General features: G+C 31.4%; 1 protein-coding gene across 4 annotated transcripts in view; it reads right to left on the bottom strand.

Annotated features, from left to right (window-relative positions):
- The window catches only part of LOC111628236 (transcription factor GATA-3-like), a 50,873-nt gene that overhangs the window by 28,416 nt on the left and 9,600 nt on the right, over nt 1-12,857 (bottom strand). For 2 of the 4 annotated variants that reach the window (XM_023371983.1, XM_023371985.1), the window contains exons 3-4: nt 10,303-10,449; nt 8,966-9,111 (exon numbers count right to left, since the gene is read on the bottom strand). In XM_023371983.1, coding sequence (XP_023227751.1) covers nt 8,966-9,111; nt 10,303-10,449 — 293 coding nt within the window. The remainder of the gene's footprint in view (nt 1-8,965; nt 9,112-10,302; nt 10,450-12,857) is intronic. The other 2 variants (XM_023371986.1, XM_023371984.1) reach the window with 1 other exon arrangement.

Consider the following 12,857-nt stretch of genomic DNA (forward strand, 5'->3'; position numbering starts at 1 on the left):
AAATTTATTTATGCAACTATGATTCTGACTTAAAATATTAAATTTTTAATTTAAATAAGAGAGAAATTTTTTCATAAATATAAGAATAGGAGGAATTTTTTACATTCTTTGCCAGCGCAGAATTGAGTTCTTTGAGTTAAAATAGTTTAAGTATTGTATTTTTCTCAGTCGTTCCTCTATAGAAGAATTTTGAGCTCTGTCAGACGTGAAAGATATTATCTTTCTTTTGAAAATTCTAAACAGTTATTGAATATAAAAGAAAAAGTTAGGGAAAAACGAAAGTGTAAATAAAGCAATGATTTGCATTGTAAAAATCACTTAAAACTCACGATCCGAGCCTAATATACTCTTGTAAATCAAATTTAGTGACTCCTTTGATGGACTTGTAAATTATTTTGTCCGAAGAGATCAGAGGTTAACATAAAAATTTAGGGGGACGAATTGCGATAATGGAAAGACGACTACTCTAGTGAAAGAGTGCGGGTCATTCCAGGAATCGACACTCTCGCGTCAACATCATTTGAAAATGATTTTCGTGCTCAGAAGACCAGCCTAATGACAAACAAGCAGTTGGACAACAAGCTCCGATGCTCTATAATCATGGGTTGGACGACCAGTCTAATGGCTAACCGAGCCATTTCTTCACCTAACATCGTTTTATCTATTATTTGCAATGGAGATGTGAAAATTTTCTCACCTCTCCTGAAATATAAAAGGAATGGAAACACACAAAAAAAAAGTCGAAATCATGCCAAGAGGGATAGACAAATTGTACCCACATAAAACAGGATCCATTTTCACATATCCGGATCGTTTATTTTTTTTTGGTCACGTGATAATAAGGCTTCTGGCCACAATTTCCCTCTATTTCAGTTAACTCAGTTTCGGGTGTTGCCTTCCTATCAGACAAACAAGGTTCATTAAATCGACTTAATGATGTGTTTAATTAGAAGCCTTTGTCACCTCACGCGTCTGTGAACAGGAAACGGCCTCCCTCTGGTGAGATTTCCTGCTAGATACCGATCGACGTCTTGTTTCGTTCCTTCGTATATCGTTCCACTATTTTCATAGAAACTAAAAAAGAATATCTGCTCGAAATAAATATTTCTTTCTAACTTAGGTCTATTCGTAGAGGAAGCTCGTTAGTTAGCTCAAAATTTTGTAAAATTTAATTCATATATAATTAATTACAGTATTTATGTACTAAATATTTATCAATATCTATTTATTTAGATTTTTAAATCACATTATAGACAAAATATATTAGAATAAGTTATTTTATGTATACATAAAATTTAAATATATATATATAGGCCCTATATAAATGCTAGAAGGCAACATTTACTGGTGAAAATTGATTCAGAAATTTAATTTAACGCAGTAATAAATTAATGTTTAAATATAGATTTTAAAAATAAAATAAAATAAATTCTGGCTTAGCTTTTTTTTTAGGCCAAATATTAATATTTATTACATGAAATATAATTCAGAAACATATAAAAATCTGAATAGCCTATAGAAAATTTAACTTGCAATGAAATAATGACTGATTATTAGACACGAACGAATTCTACTACTCCCGAATACTCGAATACTAAAAGAATATTCGAGCAGTAGAGATTTCGAATATAATGTTGAAAAATAAATAATTCTGAATACTACGAATACCTCTATTACATAACCTCTTATGTACAGTACAAACGGGCCTCTTCAATATCTCTGGTTTAATTTGCCATAGGAAAAGAAGATCCTGAAACTAACTATAGCAATTAGAAATAACTAAAAAGTAGTTGTAACTAGATCCTGAAAGTATTCTAGTGTTCCTTTCCTCTCTAGTAGATGAAAATGAGAACAATTATTGATTAATCTAGTGTAGTTAAGATACTGTAGTAAAGTGAAGGTACTTTACTGTAAGACTTTTTACCTTTTGTTTTACTTTATTAATGTAAAGAAATAAATAAAACAAGTTAAATAATAAATATTAAATAAAATTACTAACTAAATAAGTTATTTAAGGCAATTAAGTTCAATAAATATTCGAAGAATGTTCGAATACGACATTCGAATTGGTGAAAAGTGATATTCGCCCATCCCTACTGATTATATCTTAATTAAGATTCGATAGGCCATTTTCGTATTTTTTTTATTATTATTATTATAATTAAAATTAAAATGTTATTTAGTGAAACAAACTAAATAATATCAGATTCAGGCTTAGACTCGGTAACAAAAACATTTGAAAACTTGATTGAGAGTTGTATACACTCCGTACTAATGCATTTAAATATGAAGAAAAATATATATATATTTGTTTAGAAACAAGCGTTAATATGCTTATTATTGATAGATAAATACTGAAATAACAGAAACAGACACACTTCATTGAAATAATTTTGGTCTCTAACTTTAGAAAGTCCCCTAAACTTAGGCAGGTGTTTAGAATATAGTAAAGAGGCCTCTGTAGATTAGACAGACCTACTTAGTCTACTTCGCTTCTGTTTAATTAAACTCCTAAAACTTTTTATTAATAGTAAAATAAATTCATTAACAATAAATGCTGATTTCATATATTACTATATAAAATATTTTATAAGATTTTTATTTTGTTTTAATCATTAAATTTTATTTAATCCGTAAATAGGCTATTGTAAATCTTTTGAAGATCGCCAAAACAAAGATATTTAAAGGAAAATGTGTAAAATTTCTAAGGGAAGATTCCTTAGCGATGAAAGAAAGATTATTCAGGAAATGATATTTAATGTAGGCTGTAAGTGACAATAATTATAAAAGGTCAGGGTGGAAATATTTGTAGTCAAACAGTTAAAATTTAACCGCTTCTAATGGCGTTTGAAAGAGTGGGAAATTTCCTCAGTTATCAATCTTTGTTTTACTAAACACCTTGAACAGTAATAAGTTTGAAAGGAAAATAAAGAAGTTATGCTTGAAAGCTTTCATTCGTGTACAGAAAATAAATAATTTATATATTTTTACACGAACTTCCTTTCTAAATGCATATCGTTGCAAACTGCTAATTGCTCATAGCTCTTGATTGTTATTCAGTTTCTATATATAATAATAGGGTTTAAAAAAAAACAAAAATCATTATAATTATTTTCCAAAAATATCTATTTTGAAAGAAATAATTGCAGGCCTAATCATACGTACTAAATAAAAGATAATCTTTATTAGTTGCATTTCTGCATAAAACGAAATTTATGTTTGGGGNCATGAAATATAATTCAGAAACATATAAAAATCTGAATAGCCTATAGAAAATTTAACTTGCAATGAAATAATGGCTGATTATTAGACACGAACGAATTCTACTACTCCCGAATACTCGAATACTAAAAGAATATTCGAGCAGTAGAGATTTCGAATATAATGTTGAAAAATAAATAATTCTGAATACTACGAATACCTCTATTACATAACCTCTTATGTACAGTACAAACGGGCCTCTTCAATATCTCTGGTTTAATTTGCCATAGGAAAAGAAGATCCTGAAACTAACTATAGCAATTAGAAATAACTAAAAAGTAGTTGTAACTAGATCCTGAAAGTATTCTAGTGTTCCTTTCCTCTCTAGTAGATGAAAATGAGAACAATTATTGATTAATCTAGTGTAGTTAAGATACTGTAGTAAAGTGAAGGTACTTTACTGTAAGACTTTTTACCTTTTGTTTTACTTTATTAATGTAAAGAAATAAATAAAACAAGTTAAATAATAAATATTAAATAAAATTACTAACTAAATAAGTTATTTAAGGCAATTAAGTTCACTAAGTATTCGAAGAATGTTCGAATACGACATTCGAATTGGTGAAAAGTGATATTCGCCCATCCCTACTGATTATATCTTAATTAAGATTCGATAGGCCATTTTCGTATTTTTTTTATTATTATTATTAAAATGACTAATTATAACGTCAAATTATTTAAATATCTATTTATCTAAAAACATAATTGCGTTATTATCAACAAAGTATTTAATTGGTAGACTGCTAATATCGATATAAATAAGCTTATATAGGCCTATTTACTTTTTTTTTCTTAAAAAAATCCAAAATAATCTAGAATACATTTAACAATATAAATTTTAATAAGTGAAGTTTTAAATTAAAGAAAAATAAAAATAAAAAATATATTTAAAAAATTACGATTTATTTAGGAAGAGAAAAAGACCGACGATTGTTCCACTTTTTTCCACTGTTAGCGCTGCGTGCGGTCGTAGTGGGAACAGCAATCACGGATCCAATTCTAATTTTGTTTTCCATGTTTATATTTAAAGGCTATTGTACCTGCAGGGAGACCAAAGAAATAGACGTGGGCCTATCGACTTACCAATCTTTCAATTACCGAGCCGGATCACTTAATTGGCAAGAGTTAAAATTAATCTTCGTCAATACTTTTTTGTCAGTTGAAAAAGGAAAAAAAATATGTTATATGTAACATATATTAAATTTGTCAAGCATAAGACTACAACCCACGAACATTTTTTAGTGTTTTTTTATATGTATAGACTATACATTATGTAAGAAACTAATAATTTACTAGTTGAAAATATTAAATTATAAAGTCAAAGTTATTTTAAATTTATTTATGCAACTATGATTCTGACTTAAAATATTAAATTTTTAATTTAAATAAGAGAGAAATTTTTTCATAAATATAAGAATAGGAGGAATTTTTTACATTCTTTGCCAGCGCAGAATTGAGTTCTTTGAGTTAAAATAGTTTAAGTATTGTATTTTTCTCAGTCGTTCCTCTATAGAAGAATTTTGAGCTCTGTCAGACGTGAAAGATATTATCTTTCTTTTGAAAATTCTAAACAGTTATTGAATATAAAAGAAAAAGTTAGGGAAAAACGAAAGTGTAAATAAAGCAATGATTTGCATTGTAAAAATCACTTAAAACTCACGATCCGAGCCTAATATACTCTTGTAAATCAAATTTAGTGACTCCTTTGATGGACTTGTAAATTATTTTGTCCGAAGAGATCAGAGGTTAACATAAAAATTTAGGGGGACGAATTGCGATAATGGAAAGACGACTACTCTAGTGAAAGAGTGCGGGTCATTCCAGGAATCGACACTCTCGCGTCAACATCATTTGAAAATGATTTTCGTGCTCAGAAGACCAGCCTAATGACAAACAAGCAGTTGGACAACAAGCTCCGATGCTCTATAATCATGGGTTGGACGACCAGTCTAATGGCTAACCGAGCCATTTCTTCACCTAACATCGTTTTATCTATTATTTGCAATGGAGATGTGAAAATTTTCTCACCTCTCCTGAAATATAAAAGGAATGGAAACACACAAAAAAAAAGTCGAAATCATGCCAAGAGGGATAGACAAATTGTACCCACATAAAACAGGATCCATTTTCACATATCCGGATCGTTTATTTTTTTTTGGTCACGTGATAATAAGGCTTCTGGCCACAATTTCCCTCTATTTCAGTTAACTCAGTTTCGGGTGTTGCCTTCCTATCAGACAAACAAGGTTCATTAAATCGACTTAATGATGTGTTTAATTAGAAGCCTTTGTCACCTCACGCGTCTGTGAACAGGAAACGGCCTCCCTCTGGTGAGATTTCCTGCTAGATACCGATCGACGTCTTGTTTCGTTCCTTCGTATATCGTTCCACTATTTTCATAGAAACTAAAAAAGAATATCTGCTCGAAATAAATATTTCTTTCTAACTTAGGTCTATTCGTAGAGGAAGCTCGTTAGTTAGCTCAAAATTTTGTAAATATTGTGTTGTATGACTTGGTAAAGTACCTTTAAGCAAAATTAACTTATATTCTACGAAATTTACAAGGTAACTTCAAAGAATTTTACAAGAACAATGAACGATTGCTATCTTAAGATGTATCTAATGAATAATGTTTGCTAGGGATGAGAACTTGTTATAACTTTCTCGGTATCAGTCATGGATGTTTAAACACATAAATTGTAATCACAAGTCTCGATATGACATTCTAGTACTATTATCTGTCGAAGCAATTGTTATTTTGTAGCTAGAAAGCAAAGCACTTCTTTAGAACACTGTAACTACTGTCTTAAACAAGTATGCTTCAAGTATCTAGATCTCAAGAGATTCAAAACTTTACCATTTAGTAATTTATACAGATTTTATTCTTACACCTTAGTTATCAAGATGTGATTTAATATATTTAGTTTTATAATCAATGCGTGAAAAGATATTTATACTAATATATAATTAAACTATTAAACATAATTTGTAAACGTGTGCAATGAATTATACAAAAGAATAGGCTATAAAAAATAAAAATTTTTTAATAAAAACGCTGTAAAAGTTTATAGTAACAAATGCAATATATAAACTTTTAAAAATATTGATCATAAACAGCTTTTATATAGGACATACAAATAGGTGTATACAGTGCAAGTTTATAGAGATTCTTTGCATTTATCATTTCTTAGAGAATTTTTACTCTTATCGACCAAGTTTTCGGAAAAAAAGGCACACCTTTTAATCGTGTATGGTATTGTCGTTTTATAGCATATCCATTGTGGTCTATAAAAGTTCTTTTTTGTATGTTCAAACTTAGCCAAGTGTGAAATAACGAATCGTTCGCATTCGCATGAATGCAACCACCCTATTATAAGAGAAAAAATGTGATATTTTAAAAGTTTTAACAATAATTAAATTAAATATTAATGTAGCATTTAATTCTCGGATATTTATTTAACGGAAATGTACAACGAGAGTGCGCAGTCGAGGCGGAAGTGCTTCCGGTGAGCTATCAACACGCGGGCTACGGGGAAAGTCCTTCAAACTATGCTCAACACAATTAATTAATGCGAAACTCAAACTTATAATTATATGTTTATTCATCTAAGACTTAAAGTTCGGGAATTATTCAGTTCTTTTAACGATTTCTATACTACAATCTAATCACTTTATCATCTCAATTAATTGCAAACTACAACGTCTTTCTTTTTTAAAAAAAAAAAGCAAAAAACAAAATAATCAACTATAGAAGTTATTGAGTGCGCTCAAGTTGATGCGGTAGGAAGGGAGGTCGCACGCCATTATCAAACTAGAGGTCGCTGTTAAAATAAAGGTCACGCGGCGGATGTGACGCAACGTGACAAATGACACGAAGCACGTGATGCGAACGGATCCCACGGTACACTTTGCGTGATAGCTCAGTCCATGCCCACCTGGGAGGCTACTGTCCAACTCGTCGCCGATACACGCAGGGATGAAGAGTCCCCCCAAACTTCCTGTCCAGAAGCTAGTTTTTGTTTTTCTCACTCAGTCTCTCTTCCATGGTTTCCTGTACACATGTAGTCACGTATGCTGTGCGTGACGTGTGTATTTTGCGTCACGTCTATGGTAGCTTGGCTAAGAAATTGTGGTACAGATATTAATGGCAGGATGAAGTGGGCGGCTTTCGGGGGCATTTTAAGGTAGATTATGATGACTGGCACCTTAGCGGAAAGATTTGTTGCCATAGACCCTTAGATAAAGGCTATTAAAAAATATTTGCAGTGACTTATCCCATAATAATCGAAATCTCTTTATTATAAAAGGGAAAATGCAAAAGGGAAATAAATAATTCAAAGAAAATTTCAATTATGTATCTTATTTATTTTCGTATTTGTTAATTAAAAATATATACGTAATAAATTATTTAAAATCTCTAATTATAGTTAGACCGTTTAGTTATAAAATATCGATGCATTTTGGCATTGATCCTTCGTTCGCCCCAACACCAAAACTACGGGTTCATTTTAAAAAGTGTTAGAAAATGAAGACATTTTGAACCGAACCCACATTTGTGGTGTCAAGGAAGAAATAATAGCCTTAGGAAAGCTTAGAGGATTTGGGGCCAATACGTCCTGTAGGTATATATGGTTTACTTCACCGATACAAGACTACCTAAGAACATCCATCCATTTACAACTAAGAGATCCTATAGAGTTTATTATCGATTTTAAGTTTGTTTATTTCAGGCGCGCTTTGAAGCTGCACTTAAGCTGAAGTAATCGAGAAACGTCAATTTTGAAAGCGCGATGACTAATCTCGTTCAATTTTGTAATCTCACATATGCGAGTCTATCACGTTCGAATCGAAAACACTCTAATCTATAGCTTTTCCGTTAACAACAGTTTACTCTATGCTAGTAGATTAATGTATCCTCCTATCGTTATAGCCACGTCTGTTCACTCCGTTACTAACATAAATCAGAAGATAGATATTGAAACACGAGATGGTTAGAAAAACTCGACATTTCTCGTAATTCCGTATTTTTCGAATGATCTTAGGAGATTCCATAAAGGAAAAAATTAGTTTCTAAACTTCATTAAACCCGGTTTAAAGTCATTTTATCAGTGCCAAACTTTGGCGAAATTGTATTTATCTGGATCCATTACAAGAGCCAAATCATTTATATTAATTTATAATTGTTTCGTGGCGATGCTCGCGACACCGTGACGCCACACCTTCTTAGAAAGTGTCGCACTGGGAGAGTGGAAGAGATCGGTCCATTTCCCTTAGGACATTCGGGAGGGGAAAACGAAATAGACTGTACATCGCAGAATCGCCAAATACCAGACGTGTTTACTCCCAAATCTCCCGAACTGTCATTGGCGTCTGGAATTCAGAGGGGGTCAGTTTTTGGTCGTCATCTAGTCTGGACTTCGTACACCATCTCTCCATTGTCATTTTGTTAAATTGCACAATAAAACAAATTTTTGTTTACTGGCAATTTCCTCGACGTTACTTTTATTCCTTATCTCCGATTAGTTTAGTGTCGTTCTCGAGCACGAAACACGTCTACAAACCTATATTTCGACTATATAAAAACTCTTGATAGGGTTAAATTCTATTACGTTTATGAAATGAAGGTGTCCATTTTTTTTTTAAATATAACAATTGTACACTAGTTTATTCTAAAAAGTATCGTATACAATATCTATAGACTCACCAATCTTCTCTTGGGTTTGATGAGTGGTCTGTTTTGACCGTTCATTTTGTGGTAAAGTCCGCAAGCATTGCACAAATAATGACCAGTACCGTCCCTTCGCCACAGGGGGGTCGACGTCGCACCACAGTTCACACATTCACGCCCCTCTGCAAAGGCACAAATATAAACAGTTTAGTCACCCTCCTTGACTAATAGCTATAAACATCAACAAATAAAAACGAAAATTTAAATATTATAAATTCTAATACTACATTCACTCTTTATAAATTAAATTAATCTCTAAAATAATAAATTATTCGAAAATAATGTGAAAGAGTTATTTATAATGTTTTGTCTATTTGTAAAATATATATATATTTTTTTTAAATTCTATTTTTTATCTTATTCTATCAAATTTTAATTCTGAAGTAAATGCAAATAAATGCTAATTGAATTTTGCAGTCTTAAGCAATTTATACTGTGAATATATAAGTCTATACATGCTTATAAAATTCTATATTTCTGTTTGAAAAATAAATATATTTTTTTTTTTATATATTAATGTTGGAAATGACTTTTAGTTGACCAAAAAAAAATCGATGATGTAATTTTGTTATAAATAGGGCCTACCTGACATGCTTACAATAGCATTTTCAACGGTTTTTGTAGGCTTTATAACTAAAATGAGAAAATTGTCTTGCATGAACCGATGCAAAAGTTTTAAACAGCTGGTTTTTCTAAACCAGATGCTCATTTTCGAAAGGATAAACGCTTCGAGAATATTAAAGAACTGACTAATATAATGAATTTCTATCAAAATTTGAATAAAGTGTAAATTAACGAACACGTTTTCAGCTTTTCATAACATTTAAATGTGGAAAACGATCAAATATTTTATATATTTTAATGGAAACATTAAGAAAATTGCGATAACGTTTTTAAAAAAAAAAATTTAGAAGATCGAGTTTTCTTGGCGAATTCTCGACCAAATTCAAAATGACTAATTTCATTCGGAAAACTTTCAACCAAAACGACTGAGTTTGCGTACAATGAATCGTAAATTCGGAGAGGTCAAACTTTTACAGGCAGATAAATAGTAGAGTTGGCATACCTTTACCGAAAACCAGTTTTATTTATAACATTTCTGCTATTAAGAAGAAACTATCCTAAATGGCATCCTATATAGTTTAAAGTCTTACTAAGCCAACTTAAGGTAAACTTAGAGCATGCAGCAGATCATACAATAAAAACATTCATGCAGAGATAAATGACTAGTATCATGCTTTTATATTTTAAAGGGCGCCTGCCTCTATGCCCGTCCCCTTCTCAATGATTATATAAATTACAAAACCCCTCACCGGCACAAACGGGCGACGGCCGGTGTTCCCCACTTCTGTCACCGGCAATGTCCCACCACAGTCCGCTAGCTGCTGAGCCTTGCTTCTCCCCAGAACCGCACCACCATCTTGCCGGGATAGAGTCGGTCATCCGTTCCGAGAGGCAGGCTTAAACGTACAACAAACCCATCAGAATATCATAATAAATCATCAATTATTAATAAGTATAACTATGCTATAACAATAAAGGTTCTCAAATTGTGTAGCTTGTGCACACGTTTATACAAAAATCCATGTCGCTTTCTTATTTCCTTACGCCTTCTCATAAAAATTAAATTATTTTCTATAATGAATATGAAACTTAAAGCCATCATCTAGTATTGGATTTTTTGAAAATTCCTTTTTCAAAATGATATATCTTAACGATGAACGAACTCAAAAACTAACCGCATAATGGAGATGTATTATAATAATAAGCTAAGTTTTTCAACTCGTCGATTTTGCGAGTTTCATTACGAAAATAAAGTCAAAACTTTCTTCAATTATGTGTGACCTTAACGTAATATTGTAGTAAGCATATTTATATTTAATTGTTGTATATTAAAATATTTGTTTTCACATGCTATTTGAGTAATGAAAAATTCGCATCCCGAAATCAATGAAGCATCTTGAAGTATTTTCTTCGAATTATCTGCAAATAATTTTCGTATATTAATGAACAGAAATTGTTTATATAAATATATTTGAATTGTCCTAGTTGTAAATAGGACATGATAAATTTTTTTGTGAACATCTGCAAATAGTTGCATGTTTTGATTTTAATTGATTATGGATTGCTATTAGTTTTTTGTTGGCTAATGTTTGAAAAATTATAAGCCTCTATTAAGTCGTTGAATAATAATTTATTGCAAACCGTTTAATTCATTCGATTTATCGTGTCTTAAACAGCGTGCGATATAATTACATTTAAATTTATTCAGAATTAAACACTTAATATGGATAAGGTCTATTAATGAGGTGTGTTTGACATCTAGTAAGTATTTAGCTCCCTCCCTATTTATCTCTGCTTCGAGTGTAATTATACACCCAAACGGCGTAGAATTATTCGGCGAGAAGTGAGATTTTTGAAAGTACGACACCCTTTAACCGATATGTGAGAGAGGATATAAGCTCGATCGACTTCATAAATTTTGCCATCAAAAATCGAACAGAATGATATTATTGGCATGGGATGAAGCGTTGATTCCTAATAGGAATAAAAGCAGGGGATCGCTATCACGTGGTCCGGACCCACTTGACCTCCGTGACCCGGTATCGCGGACACCTTCTCCGGCCGTGACTGGCTTTGTTGTTTTACAGTCTACGTTTTTAATGGGAATTCCTGATATTGTTATCTTAAGTAGTTGGGAAAAGCTATCAATATTACGTAGCGTCCTTTAGTTGTGGTACCCAGCAATTACCTTCTCTTCAGTTTGGTCCAATCATATCTCATCTCACCCACTTGTACCCTCCTGTATGCTCTAATCGGTGTGGTTATCGCTATTAGCATACAAGAAGACGCTGACAGCCTCACGTCCGACTCGTCTGTAGCTTGTTGTGGAACAAAAATCTAATGATAGATCACCTGATGTTTTGTTGAGCACAGTTTAGATTACCCACCCACCTCTTTAAAACCACTATAGTAGCAAATTCTCAATTTCTCAAATGTAACCCTTAGTACTATTATTTTACATTTTCAGATAGTCGAGAAATTGTTGAATTTACGCTCAACCCCTTTTTTAAAACTAATAATTAGACACCGAGTTTACATAGCGACTTTCAAACTAAATTAATAGGCTTATTAAAATAGAATATAAAGCAATATCCTGTATTAACTTAGGCTATGTTGAGAAATAATTCAGTTTAATAATGTATTCTCATCAGTTCGCAATTGTTGAATTTACTTTGCTGCATCAAAAACTTAAATTTATATTATAAATCTCGTATATTGAAAATGTAAAAATATTTAATTTCTCTTAAGAAGTGATACTTTGAGAGCAACCCATCCATAGTATTTAAATTAATTCAACATAAACGGATATAGAAAAATTATTTACGGGGCATAGTGTTAATTACACAAATCGTAGTAAAAAAAAAAAAAATCTATTCATATCATGACTCGCTTCAGGTTTAGTCGAGGTGATTTAACTCATTGTTTAACCAAAAATGATTAATGTTTTAACCGTGATTAATGTGCTAAATGTAAAATAGTCTTATTCGAGATAACAAAATACTGTTAAAAAGTTAAATATTCTTCAGAAGAATACAAGCTAATAAGCTTTTGGCAGACATACAACACACTAAAGTTCTTTGGCTCTTACAGTTTAAAAATGATAATGCAATCACGATATATTTACCTCTCATTTGTCTTTCCTCTTAATTCCTTATTAATACGTAAAACGCAGGCCTATCTGTTAACTTTCGAATAAATGGATTATAAGAAACTGGTTTTTGATTAGTTAAAAATCAATGTCAAGAGGACGTTTACGGAGTAATTAGACAAGCGTCAAACTCAAAAAAAAAAAAAAAAAAAAATT

Source organism: Centruroides sculpturatus, unplaced genomic scaffold (assembly GCF_000671375.1).
Source record: "Centruroides sculpturatus isolate CEXI.00-Female unplaced genomic scaffold, Cexi_2.0 scaffold532, whole genome shotgun sequence".
Lineage (NCBI taxonomy): Eukaryota > Metazoa > Arthropoda > Arachnida > Scorpiones > Buthidae > Centruroides > Centruroides sculpturatus.